The sequence below is a fragment of the Vidua chalybeata genome, chromosome 3, assembly GCF_026979565.1.
Source record: "Vidua chalybeata isolate OUT-0048 chromosome 3, bVidCha1 merged haplotype, whole genome shotgun sequence".
Lineage (NCBI taxonomy): Eukaryota > Metazoa > Chordata > Aves > Passeriformes > Viduidae > Vidua > Vidua chalybeata.
Genome location: NC_071532.1, coordinates 106,662,368 through 106,687,331, shown reverse-complemented (window position 1 = coordinate 106,687,331; position 24,964 = coordinate 106,662,368). Strand labels below are relative to the sequence as shown.

Here is a 24,964-nt window from a genome sequence, read left to right as displayed (position 1 = left end):
GGGACTGCTTATGTAACATCACTCATAGCAGGAAACCCTTCTTAGCAAATGAGTGCATTGCACAGCAATCCTTGCTGATGCCTGTAGGTGTGGTAACATTCATTAGTGCACTTCCCAGCAGTTAAAGTAAACATTTGATCATAGAATCATAGAATCATTTAGGCTGGAAAAGGCTCTAAGATCAAGCTCAACCATTAACCCAGACAAGTTCATTCACCTGTAAACCTCATCCCTAAAATGTACCCGTGCTCATGTAGCTCTCATCAATGGGCTATAGACACCCCTGAGTGCCTATTATATTGATTTTCTATTACAGCAACAGCTCACAAACCTCAATTGTACCAAGACACAACTACAGAGGTCACATGTATTTTCATCTTTGGTGACTTTCAAAAAACTGCCATTTTTTATTCCTCTCTCTATCCTGGTCTTCTAGTTCTCTTTTCATGGTCAGGAACAAATTTTCCAAATTTTCATTTTCCAGATCCCAGAGGATTTCCTATTTGTTTCACACTAAAGTGGAGAGAGGGCAGTAGAAACCAGCAGGGCAGTGGTAGGTGCATAGCAGAGAAATGTGCATGAGCTGGCAGAAAGGCACCAGCCGGGAATCCTTCTAAAAAGGGTGGAAGGAAATGTCATTGTCGTGATACATTTTAAAAAAGGGAAGGCAAATATACATTAATGCAAATATATCTTAATTGGTCATGGTGTCAAGCACTCCCTTTAAATTTAATCTAATGCGTGTTTCACTGAGCTGTCAGCAGTCTCCAGCAGCCCCCAGGCACTAATGAGTGAGCATCAAGGTGTCAGGGCTTCTGGCATTAACCTCAATTAGGAGGAGTTAGGGTGATCACTGAATCAAGGGTCAGCCATTCATTGCTGACACATTCCTCTGGCTGCAGCTTGCAGTCTCCCGCTTGAAAAGGGCTGGCAGACTGGCTGCCAACCTCCTCACCAGTAAAGAAGTCTCATACCTGCCAACATTACTGTTAATTACTATATTTGAAATCTGCACAGGTCTTAACAGGCATGGAGACACAGACATGGAGTAACTCTATTTATGAGGCTATTCAATGCAGTTCCCAGGTAAAAAAATAACCTGTGGTATTAAAATTATAAATATCTACCACTTACTCATGGTCAGATTTTTTAAAGCATGATTAAAGGCATCGATATGACAAAGAATAGAAAGTCTATACAACAGGGTTAAGCTGACAGGAAAAAAAAAATCACTACAGAGATAACCAACATAATTTTAATTCTGCTCCACTTTTCTCCCTCCAGAGCTACTGAAAGATTTCCTTTAGACATATGACATCCAGATGTCGTCTTGCACAATCATTCTCAGGTAAATCTGCTCTTCTGGGGTGAAATCATGGGTGGATCATGAGTGATTTTGAGACTGACCCCTCTTATTCAAGCATGAGGGTCTCAGGACAGCCAGGCAGAACCCTCCAGATCCACCCCAGGCCTGAAATCCACTCTCTATATGGCAGATTGCTGTTCAGCCTCAAGGACTTGGGCATATTTATGCCAGAGGAAATCATTTCATGAGAAAATCTATTTAGTAACCTCAAAGTTGTGTCAGCCACCATAAAATCTTGGTTACATTGCAGTTTAGCACTACAGTTATTACAGTGGAAACTACAGGTCCATTATAAAACATGTCTTAAATTTCTAAATTTATAAAATATATGAATAATACCAGAATGAAAAACAAAAGTCCCACCTGCCTCCTTCCTATCACCACTTCACTATAACAGACTGACCATTCTTCCCTGCATTCTTCCCCTGTGACTTTTAGGCCATGGTCCATACCAAATGAAACAAAACAAAATAAAATCTACAAAACATAGAGATAAAAGGATTAAAGGTCTCAGGTGCACACACCTTATGAACAGCAGAGCTCAGGGGCTGCAGAGTACTTTAGCTAACTATTTATGGGACTCTTTCCATAACATAAACTTTCCCAGAGTTTAAAGACCACAGCAGCAGGCTTGAAAACCTTGCCTAATTGTCAGGTAGCACTTGTCTTACAGCTCATTCTACTTAGGATCATCATAAAAAGTGTCCTTTGAACTCCCTCTCTGCTTCCTCCAGCCCCATCTTCTTTCCTCCCCATCCCCAAGGCAATGATTTTTATCTCCAAGCCTCCATTTCTTCTCTGCAGGAATCAAAGAGGTTTCAAGCCTTTCCCTTGAGGTGACAGAATTACCTGTTCCTCCTCCACCTGAGATGCAGAGCTCTGCTTCCTCAGAATATTTATTTACCCTAATCTGTATCAGACACAGGCTCATTCTGCCCTGGTAATGAAGAGTTGCTGTGTCTGGGCCAGCCAGGCCAGGCGTGTTTGGACTCTCCTGGGCTGATTTATACCAAGCTTCAGCCAGCTGTACAGTAAGAAAAGACAAACAGGAGCAGCACAATGACAGTTTTCAATCACTAGATTTACCAGCCTTCATCTTAAAACTACTCACTCCAGCACTGGCCACAAAGAGAGGGCATTTTGTCTTTAACCCTAGGTAATCCATGAACTCCCACAGATCCGTGCCATGAATCCAAATTATGAGTCTTGCTGACTGAGGGGTATCCTCTCTGCTTCTCTCTGAGATGCAGGAAACTGCATCCACAAAAATTGTTAAGTCATCATCACAGGTGATAAAATCACAGCCTCAGAAGTCAGAAAACATCAGCTTTGAGCTATCTGGTCATCCATCATGGTGCACAGCTTTTTTAACAAGTTCTGTTGAAGTATGAGTAATTCTGAATGTGAGGTCTAAGTTTCTGAAAGGAAAACAAGCTCTTTGCTTTTCCTTCATGCAGAACTCTGGAAGGAGGGTCAACAAGTCCATCTGCTTGCAGAAACTGGTAACAAATGCTACATCACCAGGGAAAATCTACTCTGCCCCCTCTGCCATACCACCAGATGCAGCCCTTGACAGTTTAGAACAAATCTGACCTTGAAAACAAAAGTCTAAAAGAACAAGCAGATAGTCAAAGAAGTCAGCAAATATATTGACCTAGCTCCTGGAAACATTTAGGGAATGAACAGAGATGAAATGCAAAAAATGGACCTCAATCCCATGCAAAACCAGTTAATAGGAAAACCCCTCTCCAAACCCAAGTGTAGAGATTGATATAACTGTGAGCTGAGGTGCAAGACACCAAGCTGCTATTTGAGAACTTTTTCAGCATTAACACTCATGGCTAGAGGTACTTTCTCAAGAACCTAAATAAATACTATGTTTCTCTCTTACTTGGATAAATCTTTAAGAGTTGGAGATCTGTCAAATAGTGGGAGGGGAAATCAATAAATATAAGGAAAAAGCACTGGTATTATCATTATATAGAAATTATAATTTTGACCAAAATAAACATTTGCATAAGAAGACAGTGGTTGAAAGCATCCAACCAGATCATAAAACCATGGATTCACAGAATGGTTTGGGTAGGAAGGGACCTCAACATTTATCTAGTTCCAACACACCCCCACCATGGGCAAGGACATCTTCCACCAGAGCAGGTTGCTCAAAGCCCCATCCAACCTGGCCTTGAACACTTCCAGAGGTGAGTGGATGTAGATGCAGATATCTGCATTGTAGAAGCTCTACATGTAGATAACAATATGTCAGTAAGCACCAGGAGCCCCATTTACAGTCAGTACAGGAAAACTGTCACTTCAAATATGCACTTCATCTCTTTCAGGCACTTATTTTAGGATGAGATGACTTGTGCCTCAAAAGCAGCCGCTTCTCCACATTACCTGTAAAAGGAGTTTTTCTCAGAAGGGGATGTACACACTATAAATCTCTATGGCTTATATGCCTACACTTAGTCAAATTAATCCGACTTCATGAATTTTTCAATATTTGTAGTCACTACATGAGGACTGGATAGCTTTTTTTAAAAATACTCTATAGCTTGAAGAGAAGCATAGGCTTGATACAAAAATTACTTGACAAACCTCTATTAACTTAGGGAACTATGACAAAGGATTTGAATAGATGTCCTAAACTGTCTGAACTCAGTGTCTTGACAATGCAAGTAGCCACATGGAGTTATATCATATCATATCATTATTCTGTTCTTAATTTATTTGGTTGGTCAAACTTTTGTGGCCATGAATTTCAAATCTACATATTTGTGAGTTCTGTTTCACAGCATTATAGAAGAAGCCCAGTTAAACAAACATTATCAGACATTATATATTCAGTGGAACATCCCTAGAGGTAGATTGCCTAAAATGTTTATTTGTTTATAAACAGAGATTTTATTTCAACTTTTGAAGAAAGAAAGTCTGCATTACACATCCTGTGTGTGTCTTTCTCTAGCAAGACCCTGCCTGCATTGCCCTGTTTCAAAGGGGTGTAAAAGGCTTTTGTTTTTTCTTGGAAGTCTGGAATTGCTCCTTTTCTATTTTATGCAGGTCTTGGAATTGAGTTTTATAGCAACAAAAAGCGCTTTTGCAGTGATAAAAATACATTTTCTACATTCATGAATTCATAAATTTTAAGAGCAAAAGGAACCATTACATTCATCCAGCCTGAGGCATTGATAGATTTACTGCACAGGAGCTAATGGACCAGAGCACAGTCCCTTTGAGATGACAGGAGAGAATTTGTGCAGCTTTTTTCCCTTCCTCCTCATCATCATCATGAGGGCAACCACCTCAGAGCTGCCTTTCTCAACAAAGACCCTGCCTCTAGTCCAACTTGAAAGAACATTTATTTAAACACATTTTAGAGAAAGCCAGGCTGCTTTCCCAAGCACTCAGAGAAATCAAAGGTCAGCACACCCCCATCGCCCCAGAGCACTTCAGCTACCTCTCCTTGACCCCATTTGGTCTCCCAGCAGCACCAGACACCCCAAAGCTGCAGTGGCTGCTGCCCTGGTGCTCAGGCTTTGTTCTTTACCTGCACAGTTCTCTCGTTGGGATGTGAAGCACTTGGCCCCTGGGACTCAGCTTATTGCCTCATAAAGCAGGATGGCAGGATTATTAATGTGGCAGAACTGCAGGGTTTTCCAAGCAATTTATGAGTTACCATGGCAGTTCATTAGCTCTCAGCCCAATGACCCTTCCTGGCAAGCATGAATCAAGCAGGAGGCACGCACACATCTAAATGTATGACCGATATTCACATCAAAAACACATCCAAGGCCATATTTCCTCCATTTTGTTCAGCACATGTCCAACTGCAGCAGTAAAAGGTCACCAGTTATCAGGACTGATAACCAAGCCACTGAAACACGTCTAGGCACAAAGAAATTCACAATCCCTTTGTAAAGTTTTTTTATTTTTATTCTCATCAAGCCATTTCTGATGGATGTCTGCATTTAAAGAACAGCAGGTCCTTAGCAGAGGGTTTGTATTTGCAGCCTGTATGGAATGCACAGGGAGGCAGGTCTGGCAGTGGGGACAGTGGGCACTCTGAATGGCTCCCTTGACTTTCTGTGCTCAGAATAAAGTTTCACTTTACACACAGACAGGCCCCTCATCCCCACTCAAGGAAGAATTTGAGAAAATATTTAACTTTCATGGTAATTATCCATAGGTCTTAAAATAAAACACACACTTCAACGCTTCCTTGAGTAAAAGTGGCACTGAGTGTGTGAAAAAATTCCACAGGTTTTAATGCAGTGCTCAGTTAGGACTTCAGCACAGGCCAAAAAAACTAATCTAGCAAACTAGAGAGGAAAGAGATATAGAGAATAAAAGAGAGCCTTTGAAGGTAATAACTGGACAATTAAGACAATGACAAGACTGTGAGCACAGTAAGTTTTATCAATTTGTACAAAACCACTACCAAGCTACTCACAGATATTACAAAAAATTACAATGTTTTATAACAAAGAAAGACAGAAACAAAGGAAGATGTTTGGGGGAAGAAGAAACAAGGAGAGAAAGACTTCTAGTAAGTCTTTATTGTATTATTTTTCTCAGTTGCATTAATGCTTTTTTATTTTCTTTTCTTCTCTAAGACTTTCAGGGTATTTTAAAGAAAAGACAGAGCTAAACTTTTTATATCTTCCTCTATTACAGCTGCCAGACTCAGAACTCAACCTCACCATGCCTTATGTGCTTCCCAGAATGAACTTGCCTTTTTCTTTTGAAAAAATAATTAATGTATTTATTAGTGCAGTAATGGGACCCACATACTGGAAAATCCCACCTTCCATACCATTCCATTAGCTAAATCTGGCTTTGGGCCAAATTTTTGTATTTCAGCTCCTGCCAAGGTTCAGGTTTGCAATGTTTTTATGTTGGAGGGTTTATCATCTGTTTTCTTGGCTGGGCTAATGGGACCCTAATGCACACGAGAGATCTCGATCACACCAGGCTGCTGGGTACTTGTTTGCTTCAATCATTTCCTACATACACACAAACAGGTGGCATTTCCCTCTCAGCTAAATGATGCCAACAGGCCTTGAGACCACGGTGCAAAGGGGTATAATTTGATATGGAGAACTGCTGACTTGAAACATTCTCACTGGCTGGAGTAATTACAACCAATATTTTAAAAATATACAGCTGGGCAAAAATTAGATGACACCTTTGTTTACAAACAGATTCATCCAGCAAAACTGTGTGTGTCTGGCAGGAATTCTCATATCCAATAAAACATGGAAGCTAGAGGAATGAACCTTCAAGAAATATGGATATGGCTTAAAGAAAGCAAAGTTGTTGCCTCATCCATTTACCTCTTGGAGATCTGGAACAGGGCCCAGGTCCTGCTGTCAGGCTAGAGACAAACAGTGTGGACATGATGACCTGAGAGACCTTGCAGACCTTCTCCTGCCAGGACTGGGAGATAAGACACCTCACCAGCTCTTCACTAGGCCTTGGTCTGCATTAGCACTACCAATCTGTCATAGGGTCCATCTCAGCTGTGATTTCTGCTAACAGCTCAAGAGCTTTTCATTAATATTACCTTTTGTCACCTCATAAATTACTTACTCAGCAGACTTTTTTCATGAGTTGCTATCAGAAGAAGACATATTGGTCTCCTTCCAGTCCTTCCCATGCTTTAGCACCAGAAGCAGAGCTCAGCTGCTCTGTCCCTATAGTTACTGAAGTTCCTCACAAAGGAAATGTCTGCATGAAGACTCTCCCACCCACAGCCACGTCCATCGCTGTTCCTGCTGTTGCCAACTCTTCTGAAGCAGCACAGCAGCTCAGTAGCACTGGCCAAGGACACGTGGCATTTTTTCTCACAGGTAAGACCAGTGACACATGGCAGGACATCTCTGCCACAGTCAGGCAGGCAGGGAGTGACAGAAAAGAGCAGATTGACTGCACTGTCTGATCTCAGAGAGTGATGGGGTCACTTACTTGAAGCAGCAGCAAAAAGGGTTGAAGTGATGCTCGGGGAAACCCATTTGTACACCCATCACATTTCCCAAGCTGTGCCGCAGTCACTGCATCTTTCACTGATCTCCAGAAAACAGCAGCAAGAAACAATATGTTTCCAAGTGCAAGCGGTGGGAGACAGGGATATGTATTGAGATACAGGCAACAGGGAAGTGCAGTCATGCCCATTTGTCCCAGCCTGTCCCCTTTCATTCCCACAGTTTTGGTGAAAGTAGGAGAGCACTATGCCAGGAGCCATAATGTGTACAGCTTTAAGGAAGCCTGAAACAAAGAGACAGCCAGCAGGAGGTTTTCTACACTGGTATCATTCTCTAGGTCATAAGAATACCAAATTGTTTGGTTTTATCATTTATTTTTAAATAATTCCAGGACTTAGTTCTGTCTGGCACAAGCACATGGAACTGGAATTTGATTTCTTGTTTATCTCATTTTCCCATGTTGAAGGACTTTGCTATTTGAGGAAAAAAATATGTGTCTGTTGATCACAAAATCCAGTTCAGAGACATGTCTGAGATCATGGTTTTGAAAAGGAGCCATGGCCACCTTCAAAGGATGAGGCAGATTTTACCCACAGAAAAGCAAAACATGCCATTTTGTGCTCTCAAGTGTGACTCATTTCCTGATGCAGTTAGGCTTGGACTAGAGAGCTAAGGCCAGATTAAGAGATCATTAGTGCCTTTTATAGTGGACTTTGAGACCAGGACCACAATTCTAGAATAAGGCCATGGAAGCCTTTGAAAGAGAAATCCTCTTGGAAACACATCATGGGGCTCTGTTTGTTTTCCCTGGATTTTTGAGGGATGGAGCTCCTGTTTTGCCTTCTACATTGCCTTTGTTTCTGTCAAATCCCCATGAGGATAAACTTCTCCTTAGACTTTTTATGAGAAAAGTGATATTAAAACATCACCTTCCTGACTAGAAAATTCCCAGGGCTTTGCAAGGATAGCCTTGCTACTTCTTGCTGCATCACTTCAAGGAAAACTCAACCTTCCTGCCACTCCTGCCAAATGAAACAATCAGCCAGACAAGCTGAGAGCCTGGTGCTCCTGCATCAATGTCTCTGCTCCTCAGGGTGCTGCACATCCACCATGCCATAGCCACCACACAAAATGCTACAGTGACTCCATCTCAAATGCTTTCTGTCACACTCAGCATGCTGCAGTTACACACAGAGTGACCCACAGACCCATTGCTGTTTGAGGGCACAGACAGCTTCTCCTTCACTACATGTCCCACTGTCTGCTCAGCACATTCAGTACAGCACCAAAATTGGCACTTCCAGATGGATGCAGAAAGGAACACAGAGAGAGAGAGACTGAGCTGATCCTAGCAACAACTATGTAAGCAAAACCCTGAAGGAAATATTTTCAAATATGTCAGCTACAAATGACCAAAATGTCATCACAGTAAGAAGACAGATGTTGTTTTTATAATACAGAGCTCAGACGGGAACAAATTTTTCTCTGTTGCAAAATAAGATGACTAGTCAGGTAAGAGCACAGTGTGTGCTCAATGCTACGACTTAAGCTCCCAACTGAGAGCAAACTGGTTATTTTTTTGTTTAATAACAGTATTTTGTTAGAAAATTGTTGCAATGTTTACCTGAAGATTTTGGGAGTGATTTTCTACTAACGCAGTGAATGAGTATGGTTTGGTAATCACCTGATTCTATGGTACAAAATGAAATAAATACAGAATAAAGTAATAAAGATGCTACTGATAACCACAGCTTTGCTGCAGGATGCCAACATTGTGTGTAAATGTCCACTGAGCAGACTGACTTCACTGCCAGACTTTCCTGCCTTGAAGAAGCAGATGAATGGGTTAATGAATACCATTTCCACATTTCTTGCTTTTTCTATAGAGCCAAAGAGTACAAAAAGCGACAGAATTAAACTGTTCTGGTGATCCAAAGCTTTCCCTTGTCAACCAAATAAGAATCACCATGAACCAACAGGAAGTTCAACAACTTTTTGCATCTTATTCTCCACACACCACTGTTCAACAAACATAGATACCAGTGAGAGTTAGAGAATTTTGTAACTTACCACAAGTGTAGATGACATTAAGATGCTTTTGGATGCCTGGGTAACAAGGATCTCCAAATTCATAGGTGCTGGCATATATGCTGCAGCTTCTTTTCCCGTGACAGCGCTTGGTCATGAGCTGGAGAGCAGTAGCTGACTGACACTCTAAAAGGGAAAAAAACAATATCTATCTGTGAACATTTGTCCATTCACAACAGAAATTGCCTAAAAATAATTTACCAGTTGCAGACCGTGTGTACATACTTGTATGTACTTGTATGTGTACATACAAGATTTCCATATTTAAATGTCTTTGTGTTTACATGAGAAAGTGTATCTGACTCTAACACACCTCTAATAAATTGAAAGAACATTGAAGAATCAGAACCCCTCTTACATCCATACAGAGAAAGCCGAGAATAAAATATGTTTCATCTTTGTAACAACCACAAGAGGTGTCTCAAATCTCCCTCTCTGGCCCCTGTTGAAGACAAAGGTGATCAGTGTCTCTGTCTGCTGTTTGATGTTATATTTCTAAATCTAATGAAAATTACTATGAGATGTAATAATTATAATATTATCATCTACCATGTAAGTATAAATATTGTTTTAATCACATTGATTCCATGCAAGTAGAAACATTTTTCATATTAGAAATTTAGAATATGGGAAGTTCCAAAAGTGTTTTCCCATATATTTTTCTCTACAAGGTGGTTTTGCCTGTTTTCTTACCTAGGGTGAAAACAATTTGCACAGATAAAGTCTTGAGCTTTTAGGTGCAAGACTGACAGTTCGTTTTCACTGTCCAACCAGGACCAAGCTCAGGGGGAAACTTGCAAGGAGACATTTCTTCAACATCAAATCGTTGCTAAAAGGAACAGGACAGTACAGAGAATGGAATACAAACCCCTTTTAGTCACTAATTAGGAGGAAGGGAAAGGAGAAATGGACCTCAAAAGGTACTAGAGTGCTAGAACCAGCATAACAATAAAAGCCAGGAGAGACAAGGGAAAGCCACAGAAAACCAAGCCTACAGGGTAACATGCCTTTTTTCTCAAATCAAAGGCAGCATTTTATTTCACATGCTGCAAATGACAAAAGAAGAAGACTCCATGTGAACATTTTCATACTGAATGACCCAAACTTCCTTAGGGGATTTCTGATCCGATGAGTGTCAGAGGTTTCAGTGGAAACATCTGGCATGCAGCAATCCTGATTCATTGTCTTTTTGCAAATGTCCAGGATTTCATGGAGGGTGCCTATTCTTTTTATTTTTTATTGTTCTCACACATAACAGAGAACATCCCACAGCTGTCTGCTTAGGGCCCTTGCCCTCTGGCACAGGAGCATACTGTATCCATGGGGAATTACACACTGCTGGTCCGGTGAGAGGCACAACAAGGCTTTTGCATCCAGCATCCCCAGAGATGGGCAGCCTTTGGGACGTTCCTCATTTAGGAATATGTATGTACTAACAGATTACAGACTCTGGTCTTCACCTTAACATATCAAATTGACTCTTCAGGTGCCAAAGCTGTAGATTCATCAGACTGAAAATGCTTCCAGGAGTTTTATTTGTCATATACTCTCACACTAACATTGACAGCTTTTCTAGCCATCACTAGTCATGTCCTGGTATTGACATCCACCTTCCTCCTATGCAGTTCTGAGCAGGCCATGGTCTCCACTCAAATTGACTTAAGCAGCAGCATCAATATCAGGAAACCAAAGGGGCTAAATTATGGATACACCTTTACCCCCTTTGTTTAAGTGATACCCTGTGCCTTAGAATGATTTTGCCAACTAACATTACTCAAACAGGTAATACAGCCTGAGATACAACAGGGCTAGTCCTAATGGTCAATTTGCTGAAGGCCCCATTGTATCTTTGGCGCTTTGAGCAACCTGGTTTAGTGGCAGGTGTTCCTGCCCATGGTAGGGACGTTGGAGCAAGATGATCTTTAAGGACCCTTCCAACTCAAACCACTCCAGAATTCTATGAGCTTCTGCACTGCCTAGGAGAGTTATCTCAGCCAAGACAACAAGCCATAGACCATGCTGCGGTTTCACAGTACAGATCTGTTACCAGTACCTGTGCTGCTGACACTACTCAATTACCAGTACACATGTAACCCCAGACACCAAACTTCTTTGGGCACAGACCAGGCCACCATAGCCACTAATACCCATAGTGAAGTCCTCAACTCTCCAACAGCCAGGCTGCTCCAGCTCAACCTGCACCAGCCAACATGAGTAGAAGAGTAGAAAGAGCTTTCTATACCTCAATTACAGGTAAGGATGAAAGTCCCTCACATATAAAGTAGGGCATCAAGATTGCAAAAGCCTCTTTTACATGGACTTTTTGCAAACCATAGGATGAAAAAATATATCCGGGGGAAATGTCACCTTCTGGGACCACAGCACATAAACCATTCCATAATTTAGCTGAAAGCAATATCTGGAGCCTATCCACTCCAACCTCCTGCCCAAAGAACAGCCAGCTTTGATGTTACATCAGGTTGCTCAGGAATTTGCCCAGGCAAGTTTTGTAAATCTCCATGGAGAAATATTTCCCAAACTCCTTGGACACTTGATCCTGGGCTAAGCCCCTCTCCAGGTGAAGAATTTTTTTGTTGTATGTCATCAGGTTTCTATTGCTGCAGCTCATGTTCACTGCTTTTGGTGTTCATCTGCTCTTTCCTTCTATGTGCTCCCAAAAAGAATCTTCTGTAGAACCACATATTACTTAGTAAAAAACAGAAATAAGTTCCCACTTAGAGCTTTCTCGTCTGAAAACTGAACAACCCTGTTTCCCTCAGTATTCCCCCATATACTGTATGCTCCAGGCCCCTGACCAGCTTGGTGGAGCTCCACTGGACTTGCTCCAGTTTTCCAACATCTCTCTTTATCTGCAGAACCCCAAACCAGAAACTTCAGTGTTCTAGTTAAGCTGTAACAAGTCCTGCCCAATTTGGTACCACCTACAAACTCTGTCCCAGGTCATTACTGAAGATTTCAAGCAACCTCTGACTGCTTTTGAGTGGCTGCCAGTGTGACTTCAATATACCACAGAGGAGGTTTCTTGTAGTGCTCCATTTCCTTGGTTCTTGCTGCAAACAGTCACAATTTAGGAAAGTCTTACTGTTTTCCCTGACCTCCACACCCTAATGCACACCAGAATCCAGTGAATGCAGGAATGGCAGAAAGTCATCTGAGGTATCCATGTTACAAGATCCAGCTAACTCTACTGACAATAACAGTGTCCCACATGGTAAATTCAAATACTCTTCTCATTTACCCCATGGTAAGACTTGAGCCATTCTCTTGGAAACAGTAATATTTTTCTAGCCATGAAAAAAAAAAAAAAAAAAAAAGACATGGGGTCGAGGCACAAATTCACAAGTGTTCACTTCAAAGACTTCTTTTTGCTCATAACAGGGAATTTTCCCTGGTTTTGCCTCCACACAATTTCTAAGCTAAAGTGCCTTGTACATTCCCATAAAGACCAGGGCAAGCTGCTTGCAGTGTTTTGAGGGAGGACTACACCAACACTGAAATTAGCTTTGTCTCCCATCTTGGATTTCTTGGTCTGTCAACATGTTCATCCTCCACATAAAACATTGAACGGGAAAATGTAAGAGCAGCATTCAAAACCTCCAAATGGGACCATCTTCCTTACACCCTTCAAAGGGTTTCTGACAAGGAGTTCATTTAGCTGGGTGACAAAAAGTCATACTCAAGCATCTTTATTCCCTCACTAATGAGCACTGAAGATGTCAATAGTTCATCTGAGAGGTGGCTGAGTGATAGATGAGACTACAGCACCTTCATAAATCACAGTCACCACCATGGCAGTCAGAGCTCTAGAAGGAACAACATGGTATTTTCTTTTACCCTTGTGTCTCAGGCTTATGAAAATAGTGAATTCACTCCTGTTAGATGTTATGAAGTGCACATAGGCAATTTAACTTCCAAATGTAAATAAGTCCTTGGGGAGCTCACTGATGTGAGAGCTTCAATTATATTAGTACCTCTTCAGAAGGTGATTCCAGGTCAGAAGTCTTCACCTCCAGGTACCCATCCTCAAAGCTCAGACAGGCAAGAAAACAGAAGGGTTTTATCCATAAATCATCCATTTATCCTGCCAAAAAGATGCAGGGAAGCCAAGCCCAGCAATGTGGTGCAGCAGAGTTGGGCTGTGGTCCCCTTCAGCTGGCCAAATTCATTTTTTCCAGGCCTTCAGAAGTGGGAGACTAGACATGGCACTTATTTTACCAGATGTCATGCTTATTCAGGGCAACATTACAGTTGGACTAGATGATCTTAAGGTCTTTTCCAACCTTAATATTCTACTATCTCCTTTCTTCTGCTGCTCGTTTGCTTGCTAAATGCAAATTCCAAATGTTTTATGAGATACCACCCTGGCACCAGTAACAAAGAAGTGACTCCATGTGTCAGAGACGTGGGAAGGACACTCACAAACGCTAACACCATATCACTAAGTCTGAGGTAAGTACTGCTAAGCAGAGCCAGGCCCCTGCTGAGAACCTCTTAAAGCCCACAAAGCTCAAATCCCATGATACAGCAATAAAAACTGCTTTAAGACCTCATAGATGATAGAGGGCCTTCTTGGAGAGGTTGGGCCAGAGTTACCCTTGGCTTTCATTAGTCTTGGATTGCTTCAGTACACTGCCAGAGAGCACATATGAATCCTGGCTATGGTGAAACTTTCACATGTGAAAGCACTTAAAAGTATCCTCTCTGCTTTTCAAATATGGCATTTTCAGCTAAAGTTGGGGCTGTGGGGGGAGTGGGATCAGCTCACTTTATTCTCTTTACCTCTGGCCCAAATTTCTAGAAGTTGCACGTCCCTCCAGCCTTGCTCCTGGTGCAAGGTGAATTCCCTTTCCCAGGATCACTTCACAAATGCAGACCTCTGGCTAGCTGGATTTCACAACCATTAGTCTTAAGTCCTCAGTGGGCAATTCACCTTACCAGTAATTCACCTTACCTACTCCATCAGCCCAGTCTCTGTCAGGGTAAAAACTCAAACCAGGGCAACAGAGCCATGATGGAGGATTTTACCAGCTGCAGCTTGCAGACCACGTTGGCTTTAAAATGGGAATTGGTCTCGGTGATGTAACGTCCATATCATCAAGCTCACCACAATGAATGGATTTTAGTCAGTCTAAGGCTGCTTCCCAGCATGACTATTTCTTTATTACCTCTTCCTGGTTAAGAAAAAAAAAAAAAAAGAAAAAGAAAAAGAAACTGGAGCCAATGCCTATTAATCATATCCTTAATTTTGGTTACTCAGTGTTACTTGTTTTTCTCCAGTAAGGGTGACACATCCAAATCTGAAATGTGAGCCGTGCATTGCTGCTTTTGATTGCAAAACCTAGCCAGGTTTGAAAGAATATTTCCAAACTCTTTAATTTTTGTATTTTGGTAACTCTTAGATGCTCTGTTGGAGATTGGAGCCTCTTCCAAGGCAGCAGCCATCACAGATGAATCCACAGATTTAAACCCCAAGTTTTGAGAAGGGTGACTAATCCCACCGTGAAGTTGGGCATATTGCAGATGTTCAAGAACATCTGTTCATCTGTTTATCTGCTCATGATCAGACTCACCTGGCACAGCCATGCTGAACCTGGAAAGGTGGGTTCCTGCACAGATGAGACAGGCTGTCCAGAGCAAGCAGGACCACACACAGCTGGTCAGGTGAATATGTTAGCATGCTGTGAAGCTGCCAGGTAGGAGTTTTCCGCCGGCTGTCCATGGATCTGGAGAGGCAGCAGGACGTGGAGCTCAACCCAATATTAACATGCATGCACTTTAAAGAGGAACAAAACTGGAGCCTGAGAAAAAATTGCACCCGCTCGTAAGAGGATGAGTCAGACTCTCTGAGTCTGAATTTTCAAGAAAAATGGGACACTTATTCTACTTTTTTCAGCCAAGAAAATATAAGACCTTGAAGTGTCAAAAGGACCAAATGGTTGGCCACAATTAAAGACTTCAGAAAGGGGATCACTGCCTAAAATACTATTTCCAGCAGTACATACAAAGTAAGTGTTTAGGAACTGGAACAGGACTGGTGGTATCTGACCAACAGACAAATTCTGTGGGATGTTTTGGCTCAGTGCAAAGGCATCAGGAGCAGACAGAAATCTCAAAATTAAACCATCAGCAGAACCCTAGCTTTCCTTGCTGTCTTTTGAGGAGCAGGTGAGAGGATCAACTTAAGATAAGTTTTCCCTTAAGGGAAGTAATTTACAAACAATTGACAGCTTGAGGAGGATACTCCTCCCAAGCAGAGGACAGGATTTTTCTCTAAAACAGGCAGCCTGATTTCCTGCTCAAGAACAAAAGAGGAAAGATTACTTGCTGGGAGCTATGAATGCAAGAGGACAGAATGAAAGATGGAAGGAGTCAATTAACTAAGAGGAGAGAAATTTAGTTCCTGCAAAGATAGCTGACAAATGTCTGAATCAGTGCTGTGGTTATCCACTTGTCTGCCAAAAGAGAAAGCAAATTTCAATGGAATGGCAGAAAGGATACAAACAGGAAGTAACTCCAACCTTTCAGATGAGGCAACTGCCTAAATTCCTTCATGTTTTACCTAGGAGTGATTGCCTCAATCTGAAAAAGAACCTCAATCATAAGCAGGAGGGAAGGAAGCTCTCCTGGTTTTGGGCAGTTTCTCATATATTTTAGAGATATTCCATTAGCTGTGGTTGATACAAATGTCAGCTCCTTCACACAGGGGCAGCTCCTAGAGGTGGCTAAGCCTCAACTTCAGCCAAAATTAGCCATCCAGAAGCCTGTGAAGGATGTCTTCGTGGAATATCAATGAGTCAGTCTGCACTCTGTGCAGTACATCAAACCCCAGGCATTTTCAACTAAGCCCAAGCCCATTAAGTTTGATGTTCTCTTTAAAAGCCAGTGCAGAAGACTGTTCATAAAGATGGATTTTGTCCACTTTCTCTTTCATTTAGCAGCCTGGGGAAGTAATTTCTTTATCAGTGTAAAGTTGTCACACAGTTTCAGTTGGGGGCAACTTAAATACACTGGCTTTCTCTTCCCTGCCATGGCACACACGTCTCAATAGAGGACAAAAGTAGTGAGTTGGGTCTAGATACACAAGACGAAAGGGAGAAAACCAAACTACAAATATTTAAGTATCCTTAAGACCAACCATGTGAAGTTCAGCCAATAGAAACCAAAGACTACCCTTAAACAAAAAAGGTACAGAAGCAGAAGTGTATTTACATACACAAAAGAAGCTCAGGAGCAGGAACCAAAAACAATTAAAAGGTGAAGTTCCCTGCTGGTATTTCTAAAATGATAAATGGTCATCATCATATTACAAACAGCAGCAGAGAATTTCACATTGATACAGCTATATATAGAACATATGTCTTGCACAATGTCACTGAACTGGCTAGAAAGGAAATCTATATCCAAACATTAGAAGGATGGGCAGAGAAGGCCAGCTTTACATTTAAAAAGTATGTTTTACAGAAAGAGAGAGAAAAATTAGTCACCATAGTCACCATAGTCACCACAGTTCATAAAACTTTGGAAACTTCAGCAGGAGGCCAGAAAAGAGAAAATTATCTTAAAAGAAACCAATCACATTTAGAGACTGCAACTGAAGGATCAGTTACAGATTTGATTAGAGATTTAATTACAGATCCTGTAGTTACATTTAGAAACACTTGGTTTATTAATGTGAATTTAAATCATCTTATCACCCTTGTATCTGGAACCAGAACTCACATAAAATATACAAGCCCCCAGTTTTGGAGGGACTGATTCAGAGTTTGCAAAGTTGATCAAATTAATAACATTTCTTGGGTTTGGGGGCTGAAGTGAGAATCCAAGGACAGCTTCAAACACAGCTCCAAGAAGTCTCAGAGAACAAAGAAGATTTGGTGTGGCAATGACAGTTAAATTTTATTATTTAATTTGCAGCAGAGTGGATTGTGGGCTGTACAGCATTCAAGAAAAGAAGCAAGGAAGGTAACAGCTTTAGCATCGCTCAGAAGATATCAGAAGATAGGGATAGTGCTTTCAATCTATCTACTTCTCTGTGAAGTCCTTGAGTTCATTTCTCCTTCCTATTCATCACAGCCTGAAAAAAGTCTTTTACAGAACGTGGGGATACTCAACAAGTGCCTAGACCTAGTCTGAAGCAAGGTCTGCAGGACCTCACAAGCTGCAGGACTGGCCCATTTCAAAAGAGATTACCCAGCTGACACAGCCTGCAAGTCACTTCTTGCCCTTAGTCCCTAAAATAAAGCATGGCGTGCCTGCAAACTCCCAGGTTTCACATTACCTTTGTTTCTCAGGCTCTCATTGCGGCAATTTTGCAATATTCTTGAGTGACACCTGAATTAGTTTAAGAGGAACTTTATCAGTTTTGAACAAGTTACACTGGTTTTCATTCAAAGCAACTCCATGGAAACAAATTGAGATGCTACACATTTAAATCTCTTAAACTTTGCCCTTTTATTGTTAGGATTGTATTTTGGGGTTGCTTTTAACTAATAGCTGGGCAATAAGCAACTTTTATAAGATCAGCCACTAAAGAAGTTGATATTACTGATACAAATACTCACTTTACTTCTTCAAATATCATACCAATAGCATCACAGAGCCTGCTAGTGCTATTTAAATTACTAGTTTCAAAATTTTTAATTACAATCACTGTGTGGGGTCATACTGCACTGTAAACAGCATTTCAAAACCAACTTGAACCTTGGTTTAGAGAAAGATCTTGTCCAGACTCACATTTGAATGGACTTTTAAATTATTTTTTTAAATAGCTATTGTGTGCATATAAAAGCAATTTCATATAAATCATTTTTATGGCTCTATGGAATCCAACAATAGTTGGAGTTTTCTAGAAACAGCTGTAAAGTGATTTTAATTACCTCCTGCGGTTTTGAGACAAAAAGTGAAACAGATAAAGTATCTAAAATTGAAGAACAACTTTCTGAAAGCAGGCTTTGTGCCACTTCAACTCAGCATTCTAAATGGGAACTGCATTTCAATTTAAATTTAATAAGGTATGATATGTGAATTAAACAGCAACTGATATTTATTTAGCCTTCAGATTTAGATACTTATGGGTTTTATTACATACTAACAGATTGGCCTCTAAAAACATGTTCTTAATCATGAGCTATACACATAATAAAGAAGTTTCTGCCCTGAATATAAATGAAGCATGCATAGAGTCACAGCTACAGGATGGGTGCTTTGGAAGCCTGGTGTGCTCTGTAGAGAGGAATGACAGGGTCTGACCCCCCCAGCTGCTGCTCATCCCACAGACCCAACACTGCAGCTGCTTTAAAGGCCAGACAAGGAAACCAGGATGAAGCATGAGAGTCTTTCAGCCACTTGGATCTGCTGAAGGTCAGCTGTGCTACAGGGCATTGTCTGACCAGCACAGATTTCTGTGGATATCCCATCCCTTCTTGCAGTCCCAGCCATCCTCTGCTTCCCCCACCTGTGCCAGGCATTACTACTCCTCATTGTCCAGCTCCACACTTTTATTTTTAAGCATTTGATTTAAGACTAAGATTAGAGCACAGCCACAACCTTGTCCTGATGGAAACAGGATGGAAAATGGTCATAGATGGTGAAGAAGAAGAGAGCCAGAAATGTACAGCTGGAGGGGCAGCAGTTTCTTAAAGCCAGCTCTTCTGCTGGCAGGAACATGTACCCTGGAATAAAATGGATTTTTTACTGCATGTAATTCATATTCATTCACATGCTAGAGCTGGTCACAGATAAACAAACTGGAAGGGTCCATTATTTATATGGTGTAATAAATATTTATATGAGGACTCTGCTTCAAGTCTTATGTACATCTGCATTAAGAGGGGGAAATCAAAACAAACTGGGTTGGATCACCTTCTGTCACTGCATTAGAATGAAAAATGCCAGGGAATGAGCACCTAAAGCATGGGCTCATTTGCTGAACTCTTTCCTCTGCTCTTCCATTATCAGATCCCATGAGTCAGAGAGTGCCACTGACCACCTGAGCTTCCTCAGGGCTTTGTAAACACATTCATTTTTCCCCTTTACAGGGGCAGAGGAGACAACTTGTATGTTAAGTGACAAGGACACTTCAGTCTTAGCAGTCTCAGCTTAATCCACACCCCAGGACCCTGAGCAAGGCTGAGGAGTCAGAGTTCCCACGATCTCGCACTGACTCCAAAACCAAGCCCAGATTCCTTCTACCGAGGATGAGCGCTTAAATTGCTTTGGGCTTTTTGTATACACGATGGAGAAAGACAGGGTCCTTGAGAAGGAGTCCTGGATCCTGTGTTAGAAGTCAGCTGAACATGTCCATCTCACTCTCTGTGATTCAGGGGGGCAGATACGGTAAAAATGAATAATGTGAACGAGTCAGGTGTCCTGAATATAAGCAAAGATGTTGCTTCACTAAGCAACAAAAAGGGTAATCCTTTTATATCCAAGATCTTCCTCCTCAGCCTCTTAATTAGATCACTACCTTGCACTCAGACACGTGTAGAAAAAGGCCATTTTTTAAATTATTTCTCTCAGAATAAACAAGCCACTTGGAGATGCAGGCAGAGGCAGCTGTAGACAGCAGGAAAAGGGGGCAAAGGGCTCACTTGGCTGAGGGATATTAATGGTTCATTGCTTGTAAATAGCCCTTTCCCCTGAGACCTCGCCATGCTCTGTGTATGCTCACTGCACATGCTGGCAGCAAAGTGGAGGCTTTATTAAGAGAGTTACAAATAAGGTCAAATTCTTTTAGGAGCTTTTCAGAGTTCCTAAGGCATTCAAGGAGGGCTCCAGCTGTTTGCAGGGGTTTCCCATTACAGTCAGAGACACAAGTTTCAGCATGTTTCCAGTTAAAAGAGGATCCTGACAGATTTTCACTTTAACATGACAGCAATAGGATGGAGCTCTCCTCCATAACTTTCTCTTCACAGATGCTAAGCACATTCACATAGACATTATACAAAGAGAAAGCATGTGTCTGGCATGGCATGGCATGGCATGGCATGGCATGGCATGGCATGGCATGGCATGGCATGGCATGGCATGGCATGGCATGTGAAGGGTGACTTGAGGATCTTTCATCACCCAAAAGCAGCACAGCAATAGCTGGGTTAAAAGGACTGCAACACCAGGATACCTCAGAAACCAGCTGAGCACCTAATGTAGAATCCAGGAAATTCACTGTTAGTGGACTTTATCTCCTCAACACTTCTACAGGAGTACAAGGTCTTGTTTTTCAAGGCAGAAACAACAAAAATTGAATTGGTTTACCTAACATATGCAATGCTCTATTAGGCCATCTCTCCTTCCCATCCTAGACCTCAGTTCTTTAAAAGCCTCACCTGTAGAAGCTGTATATTTCTAAATTCAATCCAAATGTGCATTTTGTCCACAGAAAGAAAAATGGAACCAAATTTTCTGAACTGTTTTTCATTAGGAGAGGAAGAAAACATAATCTTCACTGCTTTTGGGGTAAGTATGACTTCTTCACTCATCAAGTAGCTCAGGCTATGAGGATATAAATAATCACTGCAAACCTGTGCAGGGCCTATTTCCCAGCAAAATGCCCTCTGCCAAGGCTCAGACTTGACATAAATCATCAGTCCCATGAAACTCAAACAGAATAAATCTCCCATGTACAGAACATAGCTGGGTTCTGCCTTCCAGGAACTGGATGTTGCTGCAAAGTCTGACTCATACGGTCATGTTTGTAAGATCAGCTTGTTGTGAATGTCTGGGATCAAAGGCTGCCACGGAGCAGCCCTCCCCACATTGCAGGGCTGTGGAAACGTGCAGGGAAATGTTCTCCAGCTAGCAGAAACTTTGATTTATAAATTGTGATGTTTCCACCTGCTCCTGAAGGAACAGAGCTGCCTGCTGGGCTAGGCAGGCCCGTGAGAAGAGCAGTTTCTGAAGCAGGCTGCGGGACCCTGAGTGCTGCTCCCACAATCACTCGTGGCAGCTGGGAGCACGACCTGCTCTTGTCACTGCTGTAACTGGAGACAGGAATGGGAGGTTTGCAGGGTGCCATGGAGAAGCACAGTGTGAGTGTGCTTTTTGCTGATTTGGCTTGGATCCTACACCAGTTTATCCTGTGAGGCCAAGAGAAGTGCAAACTACAGCCAGAGATGACCTTCCCATTTCTGCAGCACCGGAGCTCTGCCCCACTGGGTCAGCTCACACAGGCAGATGAAGGGAAGGCTGTGATAAGCAGACACTGCCTCATGCCAAGGGGATCCATGAGCTGTAGCTGAAGAAACCTGAACAACCACTCCCAAACATGCCTGGGATTTAAGGGCTGGAGCATGGTGAATTGGCAAATTCTGCTCACCTCCAGTTTTCTTTTAGTTAAGCTCACCCTGCCCCCACAATTCGCTCAGGCTTTCAACATGCAAGGAAACATCAACAGCCAGAGTCTGTCTTTCACCCCACACACACAGTGCCCAAATGGCTGGGAAAGCCTGGGGAAGTCACTGCTCCATGGTGAGTTCCTCACATCTCCTCCCCAGCCCTGCAGGGCATGCAGCCAGCAGACATTCCAGACACCCTTCCCACCCTCCCTTTGCTCTTATGGATAGGACAGGCTGACTCCCACAGCACACCAGGAGCACTAGACTGACTTAAGATACTTGAGATCCCAGCAATTCCAAACATGTCGATTTTTGCTCCTGTCCAACAACTCTGTCATTTTTAGCATCTGTTCACAGCTTAAAACCTTGAGCTGTTTTTTTAGTGTAAAGTTCCCTCAGCATTTCCACCCCTGACTTGGCATTACACTATCTTGTACTGAGCCTGCTCATGCAAGCAGTTTCATTTAGGAGCTGACACTTGAGGAAAGCCCTGCCTCATCCCAGCAGCAGACTGTGCTGCACTCTAGGATCTGACACCTCGTTTCCTTGGGCAGACATCCCAAAGGCCAGTTCAAGAACAGCAGGGCATACAGGTGCTGGAGATCCTATGGCACGTGCAGCCCTGCTGTCAGACCCCACTGCTTATTCTTCCTGTTTGTGCCTCTTGGCCCATTTTCTGGTCCCACATACCCTGCTCTCAGCCAGTACAAGTTTCATGATTTTGCAGCTGGGAAAAGAAGAATAAAACTTTACCCTTTGTGGCTTCACACAGAGTTTTGCTTCATGCTGACATTGAAGAGCGGGTCCCTGTGCTGGTGCCTTGTCACTGGCAAGTGCCTGTTCCTGCCCTCTCAGCAAGGACAACAGAATGGGGTGCTCAGGTCTGCTCCAGAAACCCATCCTGATTCACTGACTTGGCAAGTTCTCACCCAGCAGCCCAACCACCACAGCAACCAGTGCACAGACTCAGCCCATCCCAAACACCACACCAAAGAGGTCGAGGCTAACCCACCATACACATCTGTTTTGGTTTCTGCTGCCTGGCACCTGGGGGACTACAGGAGCACATCCAGGAGCACTGGTCACCTCGGAGACCCTGCACAACTCAGCTGTGCTACAAGTGCTCAGATTTGCACAGCTACACAAGCAAGACACTCGCCATGCTGCACAAATAACCTGACTGGCCTCATTCCACCTGTGGGTTTCTACTGACACCCATCATCTGAGTATGATATTGCCAAGCACTCACTTGACATGCTTCCATTTGAATCGCATTTAACTCCTTAAGGGCACTGGATCAGCAGCTGTGAAGCCAAAAATCCTCAGATACAGCTGAACAGATCCCAGCATGGGCAATAGCACCAGATCAAGGTTCCCTATGCAGTCTCCTCTGAAGCCTTTCCCTCTCTGGAGGCAATTCCTTTGGGAATTAATTCCCAATTCCATTAATTCCCTCTCAGCTCTGCAGAGAAGAATTATGACAAATGCTGAGCACAGAATTTTATACTGTGAGTGTTGTTTTCTCTGCCACAGCCTAAAATATTCAAAGTTATTCCACATCAGCTCAAGTTCCAGTGAATGTTTTTCAATTATTTATCTTTAACTCATGACTGTAAGAGACCCTGATAGTCTGAGAGTAACGAAGATACTTGAAGGTACTGTAAGCCAACCATAACATGATGAAACTTAACAACTTGCTTTTTGAATTTGCTTTAACTTCAGTAAAAGTTTAAATGCAATGTCAAGACTTCAGTGGCTGCAGATGGTACATGACATCCCCAGATAATATGTTCCTCCATATTACAGGCAGAGGCTCAGTGGATGAACCACCACGAACACAGGAAATTGAACAAGAAATTCAAGCACCTTCAATAATATAATCAGATGAATCTGTGAAAAGCCTGTGGCCTGGGAACTCAGCTAGGACATGCAGCCATACCTGAGTTTGGTGCTCATGATGAAGTTCACTGCTGGTTGACAAGGTATCACACATCAGGAGCACCACCATGGCAGGTTGCATCTCCCAGTCCTGCTTTTCTGAGCAGGGTCTGTGCCAGCTCTGCTGTGATGACAGTAAGTGAAATCACCCTGCCCACATCAGTGTGTCATCAAGCCATTCCCCTGCTTACCAATCATGGGCATCCCTAGGTTTTGGTATGGGCACTCCAGGCTGCCTCCTTGTGTCCTCCCAAAGATAGCAGAGTAAATGGCTATCACCATGCTCTTCTTACAGCTCAGCCTCAGCTTGTCATCTTCGCAGGCTACTTTACTCTTGTATTCATCTGGAAGCAAACAAACACTTAGTTACTCAGCTGATCCAGAGGTGGGCCCAGGGGTGCACCTCAGCTCCCAGCACAGCCCCAACCTTAGCACAACCCCAGCCTTAGCACTGCATTTGCTACAGGAGCACTGATCTCTCCCATTACACATTCCCTCTGTGGCATTATCAACACATTTAAAAATGTATTTTAATCCAGCACATGTCAGTTCTGTTAAATAGCCTATAATTTCATTTTGCAGACAGATAAGTGAGGAGGCATGGCATTTGAGTGTTTTCTACATGGCAATATGGAAAGAGGAGGTAAAAGTCCATTTTTAGGAACCTATCTCATCCATGGAGCAGCTCATGTGTGCCAGGAATTTATTCTATATCACAGCAGCTCAAATGCAAACATAATCATGTTCCATGGCTTTTTTTTTCACAGCAGTTCTTCCATGGCAGATCCAATAGAAGTGGTACTAAATTTAGTAATTATGGAAGCTGGTCCTGCCTATTACAAACACAGATATGCAGAAGTCTGTCCCCAAATCCTTCTTGAAATGGGCACTCTTGCTCTTGTAAAGCTGGTACACACAGAACAATCAATCAGCTTACATCTCTTAAGGAGACTGGATGGTCACTTCATAACAAATCACATGTCATTCCCTTGTCTTTAACATTTTTATTTGGATTATGGGAACCTCTAGAGGTCCCAACCTAGAAGAGGCCCTTCCCATGTGTGCCTGCCAACATACCACAGAAAACAAAAACTCTTTAGAAAAGCTGAGCTTTTACAGCAAGACATTTGCACGTCTGAAAGAAAGAGACTAAGAAAATGGAAGTGGCATAAAGAGACTAAAAAAACTGAAGTGGCTTGTCTATGGACATCCAGGCAACTCAGGGCACAGCCAGGAAT

The 24,964-nt window shown here is 42.4% G+C and overlaps 1 protein-coding gene across 2 annotated transcripts in view; it reads right to left on the bottom strand.

Annotated features, from left to right (window-relative positions):
* Window positions 1-24,964, bottom strand: part of EVA1A (eva-1 homolog A, regulator of programmed cell death) — a 201,737-nt gene that overhangs the window by 94,232 nt on the left and 82,541 nt on the right. For both annotated transcript variants that reach the window (XM_053939778.1, XM_053939779.1), the window contains 2 exons: window positions 23,918-24,070; window positions 9,418-9,561 (listed from right to left, as the gene is read on the bottom strand). In XM_053939778.1, the coding sequence (XP_053795753.1) occupies window positions 9,418-9,561; window positions 23,918-24,070 (297 nt within the window). The remainder of the gene's footprint in view (window positions 1-9,417; window positions 9,562-23,917; window positions 24,071-24,964) is intronic.